Source organism: Bubalus bubalis, chromosome 13 (genome assembly GCF_019923935.1).
Source record: "Bubalus bubalis isolate 160015118507 breed Murrah chromosome 13, NDDB_SH_1, whole genome shotgun sequence".
In the NCBI taxonomy this organism is placed as follows: Eukaryota; Metazoa; Chordata; class Mammalia; order Artiodactyla; family Bovidae; genus Bubalus; species Bubalus bubalis.
In genome coordinates, this window is record NC_059169.1 from 87,665,761 (window position 1) to 87,685,805 (window position 20,045).

General features: G+C 36.8%; 1 protein-coding gene across 6 annotated transcripts in view; it reads left to right on the forward strand.

The window, feature by feature from the left end:
- TDRD3 (tudor domain containing 3) overlaps positions 1–20,045 on the forward strand; it is a 216,896-nt gene that overhangs the window by 90,806 nt on the left and 106,045 nt on the right. For 5 of the 6 annotated variants that reach the window (XM_006059568.4, XM_044926880.2, XM_045162429.1 and 2 more), the window contains 2 exons: positions 9,090–9,250; positions 14,572–14,713. The exons of the other annotated variant lie outside the window; for it this stretch is intronic. In XM_006059568.4, coding sequence (XP_006059630.1) covers positions 9,090–9,250; positions 14,572–14,713 — 303 coding nt within the window. The remainder of the gene's footprint in view (positions 1–9,089; positions 9,251–14,571; positions 14,714–20,045) is intronic. 6 annotated transcript variants of the gene reach the window in all.

Genomic DNA, 20,045 nt, shown 5'->3' on the forward strand with positions numbered 1-20,045 from the left:
CATGGACAGAGGAGCCTGGTAGGCTGCAGTCCATGGGGTCGCTAGGAGTCGGACACGACTGAGGAACTTCACTTTCACTTTTCACTTTCATGCACTAGAGAGGAAATGGCAACCCACTCCAGTGTTCTTGCCTGGAGAATCCCAGGGATGAGGGAGCCTGGTGGGCTGCCGTCTATGGGATCATGCGGAGTCGGACACGACGGAAGCGACTCAGCAACAGCAGCAGGGCTAAATTTATAACAGAATTATTTCTTTGTGGGCAAAATACTAGTAAATATAGGGTAGAAATTTGTCAACTTGGGAACATGCTTACTCAAGAAATTAATTGTAAATGTCTTTTCATATTTCTTTTTCTCTTTGTTAAAAATATATATTGAACTAATATGTACAAAAAGGTATTACTTAAAAGTCTTTTTATAACAAAGAAGCTTTTGTTCTTTGTCAGAATAATAGTATTTAAAGGTATGATATTTTATAATGTAGAAAGTATCAGCTCGTTAAATTTATTTTTCATACATATAAGCAGATTTTGCTTTCATTCTCCAATTATACCATAGCATTTTATTATATTAAAACTTTTGACTTAATAGTTAGCCTATCAATTTTCTTTTTGTCTTTGATTGAAATATGGCTAGAGAGAACACTTCTCCTTATTGCCAATGCATATAATATAGCATTACATTTAAACTCACTTAAAGAGGAAATATGAAAATAAATGTAGTTCACACTTCTTAGATTTTATGTAGTTTAAATTTTGGAATTTTTTAAATTCCAGAAGAGGGTGTACTTTATTTATTTAATAAAGAGATTTTATTTAAGAGAATTGTTACAAGTTGGGGAAATGACTGTTGCAATACAGGGAAGGGGCCTTTTGTAATAGGGAGAACACTTTGACTACAGATCTGCAAGTATCTTAAATTCAACTTTAGAACTTACCTTTGAGGATTCTGAAAGAGAAGGCATTAAAGGAAGTCATCCAGAGGTCATGACTTCCTGTTGAGCCTAGAACTGGACCTGGACAATCAGAGACTCTTCACCCCTTTCCTGTACTTGGAATGTAGGTGCTGCCCACCATTCCCACAGTGTGAGCTTGGTTTGAGGATGTAGCCGTGAGAGAACAATGTGCTGTTGAGGCCATCTGGACAGTACATGTGACTGGACCATGTTAGAACCTTCATATGCACTTTTAAGATTGTGATTGATGGCTACAGAGATCTACTCACCTTGTAGCCATGCAAGACAAACTTCCCATGTACGTTCTCTTACTTATAAACCTGCCACTTACCTGTCTGGAGTGAACTGCTTCTTTTTCTTTTTTTCTTTTAAATATTTTTAATGAGTACATTTTTGCTATCTGGAAATCACAAAAATTTTTATATTAAATTAGCCAATTGCATTCAATATTTAAAAAGAAATTAACCTGCTACTTCAAAGAAAATCACAGCTGGCATTCAGTAGTAATCTTGTGTATAATATGATCTATGCTTGAGGCCAACTTATTACCCTCTTTCCTCCATTTAAATTTTTTAAATTAGTTTAATTCAAGTATAATTAGTTTAAAATCTTTTGGTGATTTTTGCCATACATCAGCATGAATCAGCCACAGGTGCACATGTGTCCTCCCATCCTGAACCCCCCTTGCACCTCCCTATCCAGCCCATCCCTCTGGGTTGTCCCAGTGCACTGGGTTTGAGTGCCCTGCTTCATGCATAGAACTTGCACTGGTCATTTGTTTTACATATGGTAATATGCATATTTCAATGTTATTCTCTCAGATCATCCCCCCCACCTTCTCCCACATGGATCATCATTATCATCTTTCTAAATTCTATATATATTTGTTAATATACTGTATTGCCGTTTCTCTTCCTGACTTACTTTATTCTGTCTAATTGGCTCCAGTTTCATTCACCTCATTAGAACTGACTCAAATGTGTTCTCTTTTTATGGCTGAGTAATATTCCATTGTGTATATGTATCACAACTTCCTTATCCGTTATCTGTCTGTGGACATCTACGTTGCTTCCATGTCCTAGCTATTATAAACAGTGCTGTGATGAACATTGGGGTACATGTGTTTCTTTGAATTCCGGTTTCCTTGGTGTGTATGCCCAGCAGTGGGATTGCTAGGTCATATGGCAGTTCTTTACTAGATTTCAGGTTTTTAAGGAATCTCCACACTGTTCTCCATAGTGACTGTACCAGTTTACATTCCCACTAACAGTGTAAGAGGGTTCCCTTTTCTCCACATCCTCTCCAGCATTTATTGTTTGTCAACTTTTTGATGGTGGCCATTCTGACCGGTGTGAGATGATACCTCACTGTGGTTTTGGTTTGCATTTCTCTAATAATGAGTGATGTTGAGCATCTTTCCATGTGTTTATCAGCCATCCATACGTCTTCTTTGGAGAAACGTCTGTTTAGTTCTTTGGCCCACTTTCTGATTGGGTTATTTGTTTTTCTGGTATTGAGCTGCATGAGCTGCTTATTTATTTTGGAGATTAATTTTTGTCAGTTTTTTCGTTTGCTATTATTTTCTCCCATTCTTAAGGATGCCTTTTTACCTTGCTTATAGTTTCCTTCATTGTGCAAAAGCTTTTAAGTTTATTTAGATCCCATTTGTTAGTTTTTTCCTAAGTATTTTATTCTTTTCAGTGCAATGGTTAATGGGATTGTTTCCTTAATTTCTCTTTCTGTTTTTTCATTCTTAGTGTATAGGAATGCAAGGGATTTCTATTTATTAATTTTATATCCTGCAGCCTTACTATATTCATTGATTGCTGCTGCTGTTGCTAAGTTGCTTCAGTCATGTCCGACTCTGTGTGACACTATGGACAGCAGCCCATCCTGTGTCCACAGGATTCTCTAGGCAAGAATACTGGAGTGGGTTGCTATTTCCTTCTCCATATTCATTGATTAGCTCTAGTAATTTTCTGGTTGTACCTTTAGGATTTACTATGTTGAGGATCATGTCATCTGCAAACAGTGAAAGTTTTACTTCTTTTCCAATCTGGATTTCTTTTATTTCTTTTTCTTCTCTGATTGCTGTGGCTAGGACTTCCAAAACTATGTTGAATAGTAGTAGTGAGAGTGGGCACCCTTGTCTTTTTCCTGATTTTAGAGGAAATGATTTCAATTTTTCACCATTGAGGATAATGTTTGCTTTGGGTTTGTTATATATGGCTTTTATTATGTTGAGGTATGTTCCTTCTGTGCCTGCGTTCTGGAGAATTTTTATCATAAATGGGAGTTGAATTTTGTCAAAGGCTTCCTCTGTATCTATTCAGATAATATAATGGTTTTTATCTTTCAGTTTGTAATAATGGTGTATCACATTGATTGATTTGTGAATATTGAAGAATCCTTGCATCCCTGGGATAAAGCCCTCTTGGTCATGATGTATGATCCTTTTACTATGTTGTTGAATTCTGTTTGCTAGAATTTTCTTGAGGATTTTTGCATCTATGTTCATAAGTGATATTGGCCTGTAGTTTTCTTTTTTTGTGGCATCTTTGTCTGGTTTTGGTACTAGGTTGATGGTGGCCTCATAGAATGAGTTTGGGAGTTTACCTTCCTCTGCAAATTTCTGGAAGAGTTTGAGTAGGATAGGTGTTAGCGCCTCTCTAAATTTGTGGTAGAATTCAGCTGTGAAGCCATCTGGTCCTGGGCTTTTGTTTGCTGGAAGATTTTTGATTACAGTTTCAATTTCTGTGCTTCTTATTTATCTGTTGAACAGATTTTCTATTTCTTCCTGGTTCAGTTTTGGAAGGTTATTCTTTTCTAAGAATTTGTCCATTTCTTCCAAGTTATCCATTTTATGGGCATATAGTAGCTCATAGTAGTCTCTTAGCAACTTTTGTATTTCTGTGTTGTCTGTTGTGATTTCTTCATTTTCATTTCTAATTTTGTTGATTTGATTCTTTTCCCTTTTTTTCTTGATGAGTCTGGCTAATGGTTTGTCTATTTTATTTATCTTCTCAAGAACCATATTTTAGTTTTGTTGATCTTTGCTACAGTCTCCTTCATTTCATTTTCATTGTGACCTGCTCTAATTTTTATGATTTGTTTCCTTCTACTAACTTTGGTGTTTTTGTGTTCTTCTTTTTCTAGTTACTTTAGGTGTAAAGTTAGGTTGTTTATTTGATGTTTCTCTTGTTTCTTGAGGTAGGCTTGTATTGCCATGAATATCCCTCTTAGCACTGCTTTTACTGAATCCTGTAGGTTTTAGATTGTTGTGTTTTCATTTTTATTTCTTTCTATGCATATTTTTATTTCCTTTTTGACTTCTTCCATGATCTGTTGATTATTTAGAAGCATGTTGTTTAGCCTCCAGATGGTTGGATTTTTAACAGTTTTTTCATGTAGTTGACATCTAATCTTACTGCATTGTGATCGGAAAAGATGCTTGAAATGATGTCAATTTTAAAAAATTTACCAAGGCTAGATTTATGGCCCAGGATGTGCTCTATCCTGGAGAATGTTCTGTGTGCACTTGAGAAAAAAAAGGTAAATTTCATTGTTTTGGGGTGAAATGCCCTATAGGTATCAATTAGGTCTAACTGGTCCATTGTATCATTTAGTTTGTGTTTCCTTGCTTATTTTCTGTTTGATTGATCTATTTATGGGTGTGAATGGGGTATTAAAGTCCCCAATATTATTGTGTTATTGTTAATTTCCTGTTGCATACTTGTTAGCATTTGCCTTATGTATTGAGGTGCTTCTATGTTGGGTGCATATATATTTATAATTGTTACATCTTCTTCTTGGATTGAACCTTTGATCATTATGTAGTGTCCTTCTTTGTCTCTCATCATGGTCTTTATTTCAAAGTCTATTTTATCTGATATGAGTACTGCTTCTCCTGCTTTCTTTTGGTCTCCATTTGCATGAAATATCTGTTCCAGCTCTTCACTTTCAGTCTGTATGTGTCCCTAGTTTTGAGGTGGTCTTGTAGACAGCATATATAGGGGTCTTGCGTTTTTATCTACTTGGCCAGTCTGTCTTTTGGTTGGTGTGTTTAACCCAAAAAATTTCTTTTCATTTAAGGTGATTATTTTAGGTAGCTTTCTTTACATTTAAGGTAATTCTTGATAAGTATGATCCCTTTACCATTTCCATTGTTGTTTTGGGTTCGTTTTTATAAACCCTTTCTGTGTTTCCTGTCTAGAGAGGATCCTTTTGCATTTGTTGAAGAACTGGTTTGGCGTGCTGAATTCTGTCAGCTTTTGCTTGTCTGTAAAACTTTTGATTTCTGCTTCATATCTGAATGAGATCCTTGTTGAGTAGAGTAATCTTGGTTGTAGGTTTTTCTCTTTTATCACTTTAAGTATGTCCTGCTATTCCCTTCTGGTCTGAAGAGTTTCTATTGAAAGATCAGCTTTTATCCTTATCCCCTTGTGTGTTATTTGTTGCTTTTCCTTTGCTGCTTTTAAAATTTGCTCTTTGTGTTTAATTTTTGTTAGTTTGTTTAGTTTGTGTCTTTGGGCATTTTGTCTTGGGTTTATCCTGTTTGGGTCTCTCTGGGTTTCTTGGACTTGGAAGACTTTTCCTTCCCCATTTTAGAGAAGTTTTTGACTATTATCTCCTCAAGTTTTTTCTTATCCCTTTCTTTTTGTCTTCTTCTTCTGGGACACCTATGTTTGAATATTGCGATGTTTAACATCATTCCAGAGGTCTCTGAGGTTGTCCTCATTGCTTTTTTTCTTTTTTCCTTCTTAACTCTCTGCTTCATTTATTTCCACCATTGTGTCTTCCACCTCATTTATCCTCTCTTCTACCTCAGTTTTTCTACTCTTGGTTCTCTCCAGAGTGTTTTTAATCTCAGTTGTTGCATTGTCCAATATTGATTGACCCTTCTTAATTTCTTCTAGGTCATGGTTAAACATTTCTTTCTTCTTCTCAATCTTTGTCTCTAGTCTGTTTATCTGCAACTCCATTTTGTTTTCAAGATTTTGGACTATATTTACTATCATTATTCTGAATTCTTTTTCAGGTAGACTCCCTATCTCCCCTTTTTTGGTTTGGTTTGGTGGATTTTTGTCACATTCCTTCACCTGATGAATATTTCTCTTTTCCTTTTGTTTAGATTGCTGTGTTTGGGGTTTCCTTTCTGCAGGCTAAAAGGTTGTGGTTCCTCTTAATTTTGAAGTCTGCTCCCTGTGGGTGGGGTTGGACCAGTGGCTTTTCGGGGTTTCCTTGGGGGAACTTGTGTCTGTGTTCTGATGGGTGGAACTGGATCTCTTCTCTCTGGACTGCAGTCAAGTGCCGGTAATGAGTTTGGGGATGTCTGTGGGTTTTGTATGGCTTTGGGCAGCCCATCTTTTAATGTTCAGGGTTGTGTTACTGTTTTTCTGGAGAATTAGTGTGGTGTTAATTAGCTTAGTTAGCTTGTTGGCTCTTGGGTGGAGCTTGGTTTCAGTGTAGGTATGGAGACTTGGTGGCCTTAGGATTTTGGTCCTCCTTCTACAAGAGTGTCAACACTTCTCCATCCATACAGTGCAGAAGATAAAACCCCTAGGTTAATGGTGAAACAACTCTCCACAGCCAGGAACACCCAGAGAGATTCACAGAGTTTTATAAACAAGAGAAAAGGGAAGAGGAGATAGAGGTGACCAGGAGGAGAAAAGGGAGAATTAAAAGGGGAGAGAGCAGTCAAGCCAGTAATCAAGTCCCTCAGTGAAAATGGATACTGAAGATTAGATTCCTAAAGGTGCAAAATTGATAACAAATTTAAAAAAGCAAAGATTAAAAACTAGAATAGAGATTTAACTCTCAAAAATTCAATATAAATAATACAAAACAAAATCAGGAAAATGAAAAAAAAAAGTGGAATTTGTTTTAAAAAATAGGTCTTTTTTTTTCCAGAAAGGTAATTGTAGGCTATAAAAATGAAAGTTAAAGGATTAATAAATAATTTTTTAAAAATTACAAAGTGATAATAGTAAAAATATATCTAGGAATTTCTCTGGCACTGTTGTGGGCAGTGTGGGGTCAGTTCAGTGTCAGATAGTCCATTGTTCTGGCTTGTACTTCTTCTCAAGGTCTACAAGTGAAGTCACTCAGTCATGTCCGAATCTTTGCAACCCCATGGATTGTAGCCTATCAGGCTCCTCCGTCCATGGGATTTTCCAGGCAAGAGTGCTGGAGTGGATTGCCATTTCCTTCTCCAGGGGATCTTCCTGACCCAGGAATTGAACCCAGGTGTCCCGCATTGCAGGCAGATGCTTTACCGTCTGAGCCACCAGGGAAAAATGTGGAGTCTCAGCATTACTTGAAGGGTTTTAGTCTGTTGAAGGCAGTTCCCCCTTCTTTGTTTATTTTGGCTTCTTCTTTTGCAAGTCTCTTCAGTGTCTAGTTTCTGCCCTTATACGAGTGGATGAAGGTGGCCACTTATTTAGGCTCACTTGTTTAGTCGTCCTGTGGAGAGGGAGGGACACTGCAAACTGATACCTCTGGCACGTGTGGGGAGTGCTCACAGTGGATGGACCACAGTTGGTTTGCCACAGGCGAAGGTGGCATGTACTTTGCGGTCCACACTGTTCAGGCTCCAGGGTGCTCTGCAAGGGCACTGTCCCAAGTGGACCTTGTGTTTCGTACACGTCGCAGGTCTGAGCTACTGAGGTTCTCGGGTGCTCTGCAAAGGCACAGACGCAGTTGGTTTGTACGTTTTGTGCCCTTTCCAGGTCCAGGCAGCTCAGGTGACTGGTTGCTTGGTAAGTGCACTGTCCCAGGTGTGCCATGTGTCTCCTATGGGGAGCTGATCTCAGGCTCGACCCTCCTGGCAGATGTCAGCCATCCAGGATCCCAGGAAGATGTGGTTAGCAACTGGCAGCCTGCTCACAGTTTGGTGGAAGATGTGGTCTCTGGCGCTGAGATTGCAGTGGCCCCTTGCCTTCCAGCTCTGGCTGTCACACACTTGTATCTCTGCCTCCAGGGAGGGAGGGCCCTAAACAGCAGCTGGCTTGTTCTCCTTCGGTATTTGCTAGGGCACAAGCCTTTGTTCTATAAGTGTGCCAGGGGTCACCATAAGGAGTCAGAACCTTTAGAGGGATAAGTCCTTTTTCCTTTTTTTTGTCTCCCTGGCAATGGCACGGTTTGGGTTGCTATGTCACATTGGCCCTCTCAGATTGTCCTCAGGGCATTCAAGCCCAGTCCTCATCCTAAGGATCGACAGTGCAGCCCATGCCTCTCTGCCCAGCCTCCACTCACTGCTGGCGGATGCAAGTGTCTGAGCTGCTTCTCCATTGGTAGTTGTGGTTACGTGCATATTCTGTGTGTGTGTGTGTGTGTGTGTGTGTGTTTTTCCTCCTGTTACATTGCCCTCAGATTCCAAAGCTCCCCACTGACATGCCTGTGAGAGGGTTTCCTGTTGTGTGGAAACTTCCATCCCCAGGATGGATCTCTTTCCCTAAATCCTTTGTCTCTGTTTTTGCCTTTTATATTTTCTCCTACCTCCTTTTGAAGAGATTGGGCTGCCTTTCTGCGTGTCTGGTGTCCTCCACGATCATTCCCAAGTTGTTTTGTGGAAATTGTTCAACATTCAAATGATCTTTTGATGAATTTATAGTGGAGAAAGTGGTCTCCCCATCCTATTTCTCTGCCATCTTGTGACCCCTCCCCCCAAGAGTATACTTTAAACCTGATACTTTTGAACAGAAAACAGTCCTTTCCACTGTTGTTGTGAAGTTGATATCCCTTAAAAAATTGCCAACGTCTTTAATTCCAGAATGTCTGTTAATGTACACGGGTGGAAAAGGGAGACTATATGTGAACAATTTAGAGCACATAAGATGAAAAACATCTTTTAATATAACATTAATTCAGAAAATAACTTTTTCCCTAACGTTTTTTCCTTTGTTTTCTGAAAATTAATTCAGAATTATATTTTAAAAAATCCTTCAAAAGACCTTTTTGAAGTTTTATCTTTAAATTAAAAAAAAACCCTGATGTATGTAACAGTTTAAATTTTGAGTTATTTAACTGAAATATCATTTTAAATAATAAAGTATAACCATTAAGGAAAAGAGAAAGATTAAAGTGAAAACAGTGCTGTGGCTACAGGTGATATTTATTCCTTTGTCTTCTCACAGCTTGAAGGTCCATGTGTTTTGCAAATTCAAAAAATTCGCAATGTTGCTGCACCAAAGGATAATGAAGAATCTCAGGCTGCACCAAGGATGTTGCGTTTACAGATGACTGATGGTCATATAAGTTGCACAGCAGTAGAATTTAGTTACTTGTCAAAAATAAGGTAATTGGCTCTTTATTGTGTATATTTGTTGTGTTTAAAGGTACAATTCACAATGGATTTTGTTTCTAAGACCTTTAAAAAGAGGGAATGAACTCTTAAGTACATGTTATAGTTTCTCAGTATAAATTAGAGAGTTTGTACTATATCTGTAAAGAGAAATAGTTTAAATTGAATTTAGTTGCTTTAATATTAATAACAAAAACAGAAATTTAAGGTGTTCTTACATGGAAAGTAATCTTGTCAATTTTATCACTAAATTTTAGGTTGTTAAAAATTTTCAGAACAGAAAGTGAAAGTGAAGTCCCTTAGTCATGTCTGACTCTTTGTGACCCCATGGAGTGTAGCTTAACAGGCTCTTCCGTTCCATGGGATTTTCCAGGCAAGAGTACTGGAGTGGGTTGCCATTTCCTTCTCCAGAGGATCTTCCCAACCTAGGGATCGAACCCAGGTTTCCCACATTGTAGGCTGACACTTTACAGTCTGAGCCAAATTTCTTTAAATATGTTACAGTTTCTTCCTTGACAGTTAGTTGTGTCCATCACACTGTTTAGTAGTTTAGAAAAGTTATAGGCAAATGAGTTTTCTTGGGGGAAATGATTGAAGCTAGAGAGATTTGTATGTTGCTCCACTTTCTAAGAGGAGGAATAACTCTGTAAGGAAAAATTTCCAAATCCTTCTTTTGCCTGTTTTTATAATAGGCTTTTAGAGTCATGCCTGTTGGAAGGGAAAAAAGCAGTGAGAAGCAAGGGAAAGTGTCTCCATTATTCTTAGTGTCTCCATTAGATCCGTTTGAACTCTTTTTTCTGAGATGGGAATTTTCATTGGACATTTGCAAACAGTCCCCCTCCCTTTTTTCTTTTCTTAGTCATTTTATATGCTTATGTTTGCTGCTCAGGGTCTTTTGTGCTTTTTCCATTTAATATTAATACTGAGACCATACTTCTTTCTTGCCCAAGCATTTGCTCTAACATTTTTATCTGGTGCTGAAGGGTCAAAGATAAAAAGAATTTAGATTTTGCCCCCAAGTAGCTTATATGGTGGAGAAGGCAATGGCAACCCACTCCAGTGTTCTTGCCTGGAAAATCCCATGGATGGGGGAGCCTGGTAGGCTGCAGTCCATGGGGTCGCTAAGAGTTGGACAAGACTGAGGGACTTCACTTTCACTTTTCACTTTCATGCATTGGAGAAGGAAATGGCAACACACTCCAGTGTTCTTGCCTGGAAAATCCCATGGACGGGGGAGCCTGGAAGGCTGCCGTCTATGGGGTCGCACAGAGTCGAACACGACTAAAGTGACTTAGCAGTAGCAGCAGCTTATATGGCAATGAGATAAGCACACAGCATACAGATTATAATATATATATATAATCTAAAATGAATAGGAGTTCAGGAAACTGCCTGTACCTAGGGGAGCCAGGAATAAGACTTAAAATATGAATAGGTATTTTGAGAGAGATTGGGGTGGGGGATAGCACATGCAAAGACAGGGTACCCTGACAACAGATGAGTGAAAAGTTACACTTAGAAGAGCTTAGGTGATTGGCATGGTGGTATATGGGAGGAAATATGGTAGGTTGAGGCCTTGTATTCCACATTCAGTGATCTCGTTCTTTTTTTCTTCCTTCAGCTAGTGTCTGCCTTTGGTGAGGGAGGCTCCTTGTGAGGGAGGCTCCTTCCTTAGAAGATAGTATATATATATTTGTCTAAAATGCTGATTTTCATATACAAAGTGGGGTATATTGACTTTGTGATTATGTTGTCATTTCTTTGAAGAGTAGAATGATTCCTACTTTTATGGAGAAGTACAAGCTTTCCTCCTTTGACACATTTAGTGAACTCCAAAGGAGTTCAGAAATGACTGAGTAGGAAGACTCGCTATGTAATGGCTCATTCTCTCATTTTACTGCTGTATATTTTTCTGTGGTAAATGAAAGCACAAGATCGGCCCAGAGAAGAGGGTCTCTTATGCTGTTCACCATTTTCTTTTGTTGAATTTATTACATTTTGACAATTGAGAAAAAATATTGCTTCTTTCTCATTTGCTCATCATTGAAACAGCATGACTACTTTTGGTTCTATAGAAACAGTAGCTTACAGAAGTGTTCTCCCATGTGAACAAGTTGGGAAACTATTTTTAAAATAAGTTTGGTGGTTAGTGGTTGTAACTCACTAGGGAGGATAAACCAGGAATTGGTATAGAATGTGTTTTCTCCACTGGGCATCGCATTTCTCTAGGGGTGCTTCTTTCTACTCATCTATCGTACCTCCAGCCTCACTTCTTCCTGTGGTTTTTTTTTTTAATTTCAATGAAGAGAGAGAATAAAGGAACTTTGGAGTGCCAATCAAGTAGTAGTTAAATTGCAGTATGCTCTCTGAGTAAGTTATGACCCTGAAGGTGATATAATAAAAATTTTATTAAAATTTTAGCACCTGTTTATTCTTTTATGGGAATAGAATTGTAATTCAGTGACTATAACTCTTTCTCAATTATCCTAGTGAGATTGTATGTCTGACTTCAAATAATTCACTATCTTTTCCCTCTTAACCTATTAGAGAAAGAGTTTGGAAAGGTACACTCATTTTACATAAAGATAACTCATTATCTGCTTTCACATTAGGTTTTGGTTTTAAAAATATATTATCATGATGAAAATGCCCCTGTAATTTGCTTCCTACTTTTTAAGGTCTTATGTAGTTTCTTATATTGCTAATTAGTGATTTTTACATTTTTATTACACTTTCCAATTTTATCAATGTGTTAGAAATTATTGGCTAAAAATGGCTCTATAGAACACATTGGTTTTATGCAAATATTGTAATTCATTAATAATTTCTTTATAGGTTAAGGCAGCCTGGTATTCTTGGTGCTTATTTTTTAAAATTTATCCCTAAATGATGACTATAGAGTTAGAAAATCTATATCTGCTCTTTACCTGGAACTGGGAAAAACTTCACTTAGTGTATCTGTATTCAGTTGTTGCTGATTTTGAAGTTTGATAGGCATTGTTCAAAGTTTCCTACATTTATTACCATATAGCTCTCTACCTAAGAGTTAAGTTAGGCTAGACTGTCCATGACCATTTGTTTTGTTAAGTTACATAAAATGAATAAGAATGATTAAGCATGGGGTCCTCAGGATAATTTTTACCAAATAATGTTTTACTCTGTATGGGATCTTTGAAACCTTAAAAATAGGCATATTCTGTGTCTTCTTGTTAATGACCATTTTTTCAACCATTTTTCTTCAAAATAAACCAGAGATACCAATGCTTTCATTGATTTGCTTTTTAAAAAAAATAGTTAATTTATTTTAATTGGAGGATAATTACTTTACAATATTGTGGTAGTTTTTGCAATACATTGACATGAATCAGCCAAGGGTGTGCCCCATCTTGGGGAGTAACATGTGTCTCCCCATCCTGAACCACCCCCCCATGCTCCCCCCATCCCCCCACCAATTGATTTGCTTTTGCACTATCACCCACTCCAGTATTCTTGCTTGGAGCATCCCATGGACAGAGGAGCCTGGCAGGCTACAATCTATAGGGTTGCAAAGAGTCAGACATGACTGAAGTGACTTAGTACGCACACACACATACCACATGGTGAATTTTATAAATTTTTAAAAATGTGACAATATGAAAGCCTTTCAGCATGATTTTCTAATTTATCCTAAGTGCTTTAGGACTATCTTTATACCTCTTTGCAGTTCTTTACCCCTTGCTGCTATGCAGTAAGGGCTTAGTATATATGCTTTTACTTTAGGATAAACCTGTGTGATGAAATGGATTTCTTCCATTTTTTCCTTTACTGAAAGACTGGTAGGAGGATAAACAATTTTTTCTCTGGTTTTTGTAAAAGGGGTCATGGTATGATAATGTTTGTCCCAAATCTGATAATGTTAACCTATTATGGAAAAATCCTTTTGAAGTCAGTATGCTTTAGAGTAAATAACTCTCATTTGATCTTTAACTGGATGGTTAACAAAAAGAGCATTGTTTTATGTGGATTACAGTAGTTTATATAGATGTTAAAGGTCTCGGTTTCTTACAGATTTGTTATCTCTTTGTATTGGAATTTAATTTTTTAACATAGTATAAAATGAAGTTTGGAAAAATGGAAAATTCTTTCCATTACACATTTCTCTCCACATGTTAACACCTTGTAATTATCAAGGCAGAATTGTTTAACATCCTTTGAGATCATAGACTCCAAGTATCTTAAAAGAAGGAGCTGTAAACATTGCACTAAAAACTTGCTTTAAAGCTTTACCTGACCTGTTAGTTAGGGTAACTCTGGGAGTTGGTGATGACAGGGAGGCCTGGCGTGCTGCAGTTCATGGGGTCACAAAGAGTAGGACATGACTGAGTGACTGAACTTAACTGACCTGTTAGTTTGTAGATAAACAGCTGATAATAAGCTTTGAATGGTGCTAATAAGAGTTTAGAAATTCTATTAAAAATGGTTGCCCTTCTTCCCCAGGTGATGTAGCAAATTTAGACTATAATTCAACTGTTATTAGTAAATGACAGTGGTGTCTGCAAAATTTTGCTTTGTACTTCTCCTTCAAATTTGATTCTTTTTATTGTGTCATTATGAAGAAAAACCTTCAGATTTTTGGTATATAATATTCATTAAAAGACATTTTCCTATTTGTATTGATAATGTATTAAAAGTTGTCTGTGGTTAATAAAAGGCTTCTTTTAAACACCTTAAAAAAAATGAGGTTATATCATATAAGAAACAAATCGCCAGTCCAGGTTCAATGCAGGGTACAGGAAGCTTGGGGCTGGTGCACTGGGATGACCCAGAGGGATGGTATGGGGAGGGAGGTGGGTGGGGGATTCAGGATGGGGAACACGTGTACACCCGTGGCAGATGCATGTTGAAGTATGGCAAAACCAATACAATATTGTAAAGTAAAAAAATAAATAAATAAATAAAAATAAAGTAAGCTAAACAAAAAAAAAATGAGGTTGTAAAGCTCAGGGGAAAAAAGAGCAAATCTTACATTTATACAACATGATAGAGTCAAGGAAGTACTTTCACATCTTTTGTTCTCTTTAAGTTCATGAGCTGTGATTTCTATTATCCATATATTTTTACATGTAGAAAAAAATTAAGGTAGAAAATGACAGTCTTGTACCTGGTCTTGTGACTTCTCCCTGATGACCTGTTCACACTATATAGCCCATTACCTGAAAAATAGTTTTCACATTAGTACATTTTGAAGAATTATACTAGGTCGTAGTATGGGACTGAATTCTAGTTTGGGGAAGGAGCTTAAATGTGTTTTAACCCTTTTTTTTCCTTTGCTTTAGCCTAAACACACCACCTGGAACTAAAGTTAAACTCTCAGGCACTGTGGATATAAAGAATGGATTCCTACTCCTGAATGACTCTAACACCACAGTTCTTGGCGGTGAAGTAGAACACCTTATTGAGAAATGGGAATTACAGAGAGTAAGTGTAGACTAAGAAGAACGGTTTGAACTTTTAAAATATTATGCTCTTTTTATTATAGTCTTTTTTTTTAAAGGATCGTCCTATAATGAATAGTAAAAGTAGTTCTTTATGCCAGAATTGAATAGAGTGGAATACAGTGATCTGTATAGAAATTATCTACCTTTGTTTAAGCATATTGTTCTTCTAAAACAGATGCCTTTTTCAATATTTGTTATATTTTATTACATATTTTATAAGTCAGTCTTTACTGACAAGTTTTTAAAACTGCCAGGATACCAGTTATAAGCTATGTGTAATATTGTTTTTGTCTAGTCACCAAGTCATGTTCAACTCTTTTGTGACCCCCATGGACTATAGCTTGCCAGACTCCTCTGTTCATGAGATTTCCCAGGCAAGAATACTGGTGTGGGTTGCCATTTTCTTCTCTGGGGGATCTTCCCGACCTAGGGAACAAACCCACATCTTCTGCATTGGTGGGCAGATTCTTTACCACTGAACCACCAGGGAATCCCTATGTATAATATACCTGTGTTTAATTCTTTCTGCAGAAAACAAGTGTTTGTGCATATGTATGAATAACATGTATTTCTCTTATCTATAAACACACATAGATACAAGTGAAAGCAAATTAGAATTTCACTATAATGAAAGGATTCTTGTTGCATTTGACTTTCTAGTCACATTAGTTGATGTTTTCACCATTTATGTTAACAGTATCTTCATCCTCCTAGTCATCTATGTTATCTAATAATTATCCTTCTACTTTGCTTCTAGCCACCAGTTCTGTTGGTCAGCTGCAGTCAGATCTCTCATCAGTGTCTTGCTCTCAGGTTCCATTGATATTACTGTAGTTTAAGTCTCTGGCCTGGGCTATTTGTAGTAGCCTTTTAGCTGGTTTTACCACATATCCTTTTTCTATCTTCTAATTTATTGTACTCTGCCAGAGTGTCTTTAACATAACTCAGACCAATGCTACACCTAACTTTTATTTCACATATCTTAGTCGGGGATTCAAGGTCATTTATAATCTAGCCCTAGTTCTAGTTTATCTTTTCAGCTTTCTTCATTTTTTTCACAAAGGTTTTGTTTTAGCTAAATGGAACTACTTACTCTTCCATTCTCTAGGCTTTTCTCAATTGGTCTTTTGAAAAAGAAGAAAGATTTTCCCAATTTTAGGATGATTTTAGTTTCTTTTTTATTTTTTAAAATTATTTTATTATTCTTATTTTATTTATTTTTATTTTTTGGCTGTAATGTGCAGCATGTGAGATATTAGTTTCTCAACCAGGAATTGAACCCTTGGCCCCTGAATTGGAATGGCAGTCTTAACCATTGGATCACCAGGGTAGTCCCAGTTTCTCTCCTAATTCATGCATGCCCATATTGTCCCCATGCTTTTTTTTATTTTGGTTTTATTTATTTATTTTTAAAAATTAATTATTTTATTTGGTGATAATTACTTTACAATATTGTGATGATTTTTGCCATACATCAACATGAATCGATCATACTTTTAAACTCAAAGTGCTTGTTTTTTCACATAGTGAAATATTTGTTCCTTTATTGAATTCATAGACTACTTTATTCATGATATGAAGAAGCATATTATTTTTTTACCTAGCAATAAAATTATATTTACTTCTTATCTCCTTTGATTGTAGGCTTTTTGAGGTCAGAATTCCTGTTTTTGTTATTTTTATTCAGTTCTACAAATATCTGTTGAACAGTGTGTATACCTTGTGCTGGACTCTTGTATCTGTATATCATGTAATCCACCTAGCAGTCTTATAAGAGAGTGTTATGCCCATATGGATCAGAAAATAGGCTTTAAGAACTGTTAAACTTACTTTATGATGGATCTGAGCCTTCCTGTATCTCTAGAGTGATGGCCCTGAGTCTTACATGTAATAAACAAAGTGATTTGATAGTTTCATATAAATAGCCAAGTTTATGAACTGTGAGTTTCCTAGAGAAATCTCACCCATTTCTTGTGATCTTTTCCATTTATAAGTTGATATATTGTATCCTTAGAGATTTTTTTTAAAGTGTGTTAATATGTTCTCAAGTCAGACAAACATATTATACATAACTTTTCCAACCCAGCCAAAAGTATTAGTAATTAAGCATGTATTCCAGTATCAAATGGCAAAGTTGATCAGTGGAAAACTGCAGTTACTTTTGCACCAACCTACCTCACTGATTGTAAAGTAGATCAAACATTCCTCAGAAATTGCTCATCTCCAACATGGAAACACACACATACAAACACATATACTCTCTCTCACACACACACACACACATATATGCATGGATCAGTGGTAGTTTGACAATTATCCTTGTAATGTTTTATTATATGTTTTTGCACTTTGTTTTCTGAGAGCCATGCTAGTATTTCTTTTTGTGCTGTGCTTAGTCACTTAGTCTATATCCGACTCTTTGTGACCACGTGGACTGTAGCCCGCCAGGCTTCTCTGTCCATGGGGACAAGAACTGGAGTGGATTGCCATACTTTCCTCCAGGGGATATTCCCGACCCAGGAATTGAACTGGGGTTCCCTGCATTCCAGGCAGATTCTTTACCAACTGAGCTACCAGGGAAGCCCTAATATATCTTTCTAAAAACTTTTGGGAAAAAAAAAAAAAAATAGCCCTAGTATTTCTTTTTAGAGGGCAGTAAAAATTTACATGAAAAAGTTTGAAAACATCTTAATATGATAATAGTTCTCTTTGGTTTTGTAGTTTTTTGATTTTGGTAACCATAGTGATGGAGAGATCATGGAGCGTTCAAATTACTTGAGCATCTGGCAGGTGATACCCATAGAAATCAAATGTATACATGAAAATCATAAACCATAGAGTTAATTTTGGAAGCAGTGGGGTTTTCTTGTGAAAGTTTAATGGTTTAGCTCTTTGGCTCTTAAATTTAAGTGTTTGATCCATTTTTAACTAATTCTTAAACATGGTGTAAGTAAAGGGTAAAACTTCATTCTTTTCCATGTGGATATCCAATTTTCCCAGCACCATTTGTTGAAGAGACTCTCCTTTCCCTAATGAATGACCTTATCACCTTCATCAAAAATCACTTGACTTGAACAGCATGGAGATCAAACCAGTCAATCCTAAAGGAAATAAGCCCTGAATATTCATTGGAAGGACTGATCCTGAAGCTGAAGCTCCAATACTTTGGCTACCTGATGTGAAGAGCCAACTCCTTGGAAAAGACCCTGATGCTGGGAAAGATTGAAGGCAGGAGGAGAAGGGGGCGACAGAGGATGAGATGGTTGGATGGCATCATCAACTCAACGAACATGATTTGAGCAAACTCCAGGAGATAGTGAAGGACAGGGAAGCCTGGCGTGCTGCAGTCTATGGGGTCGCAAATAGTTGGACACAACTGAGCAACTGAACAACAACAAAATGCATGCAAGAATCTATTTCTGGGTTCTTTATTCGGTTAGTCTGTCTTATTGCCACTGTTTTGATTCCTATAACTTTTTAGTAAGTTTTGTAATCGAAAAGTATGAGCTTTTTTCAGGATTATTTTGACTATTCAGGGTCCCTTGAGATCCCATATGAATTTTAGTGTGGATTTTTCCATTTCTGCAAAAAATATTCTTAGAATTTTAATAGGAATTACAGTGAATCTCTAGACCTATTTGAATAGTACTAATATCTTAACATTAAATCTTCCAAGTCATGACCCTCTCATGTCTTTTCATTTATTGGTATCTTCTTTAATTTCTTTTAGCAATCTTTTGTAATTTTAATTGCATAGGACTTCTGCTTATTTGTTTAAGTGTATCCCTAAATGTTTTATTCTGTTTGATTATAGTATAAATGGAAACCTGTAACTTGCAGTTGTTTTTTGCTCAACCTAGTTCTCAGCAGTGACTTACGGGAGATCCTGTGAAGGTTTCTGGAACATTTTTTCCTCACAGGACTCTCTTTTTCAAGCCTCTGCCCCAGGGCTTCCAATTATTTCAGTCCACCTTGAGCTATGAGACTGATTTTCTCAACGTAACTTTCTGTGCTCTCTGTCTGCATCATGTCTCAAACAGAAAGGCAGAGCTCACCTGTTATTTTTTCTCCTTCTCTTTGGACTTATAGTCCTACATTACTTCTTGCCATGTGTCATAAAACATTTGTTTCTTATATGTTGACCATATTCCTAGTTGTAGAGGGAGATTTAAGTCTGGACTCTTATACATTCATCAGGATGGAAAGTCGAAATCCTGTAATATGCTTTTTACTATATAATGTGTATTGGAAAATGATATTATTGGCAGCTTATGTGAACTATAAGAAAGTCATAGCATAAAATGAACTTGATTTTTTGGCTTTGGCTGGTCTTTTTTTTAATATCTAAATTAAAACTAGGGAAAGGACCTCTCGATTATTTTTTGCATTTGTGTTTTTTTTTTTTACTAGATTAACATCTTAAATACAGCTTATCAAGAAATATGATATTCATATACAGTTTAAATTATTCTTTAATTAAACTGAATATTATTGTTGCCTTTAGTCTTAGTGCTTTTTAATATAACTGACATAAAATGCAAAATATACTTTATATAATGCAGGGACTCAGTCCTGTCTGATTATTTGTAACACCATTGACTCCAATACACCTGCCTCCCCTATCCTTCACTGTCTCCTGGAGTTTGTTGAAACTCATGTCCATTGAGTCAGTGATGCCATCCAACCATCTCATTCTATACTGCCCCCTTTCCTATTTTGCCTTCAATCTTTTCCAGTATCAGAGTCTTTTCCAGTGAGTTGGATCTTTACATCAGGTGGCCAACATATTGGAGTTTCAGCTTAAGTATTAGTCCTTACAATGAATATTCACGGTTGATTTTCTTTAGGATTGACTAGTTAGATGTCATTGCAGTCCAAGGGACTCTCAAAAGTCTTCTGTAGCACCGCAGTTCAAAAGGATCAATTCTTTCATGCTCAGCTTTCTTTTATGGTCCAACTCACATCCATACATGACTACTGGAAAAACCGTAGCTTTGACTATATGGACTTTTGTTGGCAAAATGATGCCTCTGCTTTTTAATACACTGTCTAGGTTTGTCATGGCTTTCTTTCTAAGGAACAGCATCTTTTAATTTCATGGCTGCAGTCACCATCCGCAGTGATTTTAGAGCCCAAGAAATGAAATAAAACAAGTAAAATCTGTCACTTCTTCTACTTTCTCCCTTTCTGTTTGCCATGAAGTGGTGGGACTGGATATCATGATCTTAGTTTTTTGAATGGTGAATTTTAAGCCAGCTTTTTCACTCTCCTCTTTCACCCTCATCAAGAGGCTCTTTAGTTCCTCTTCAGTT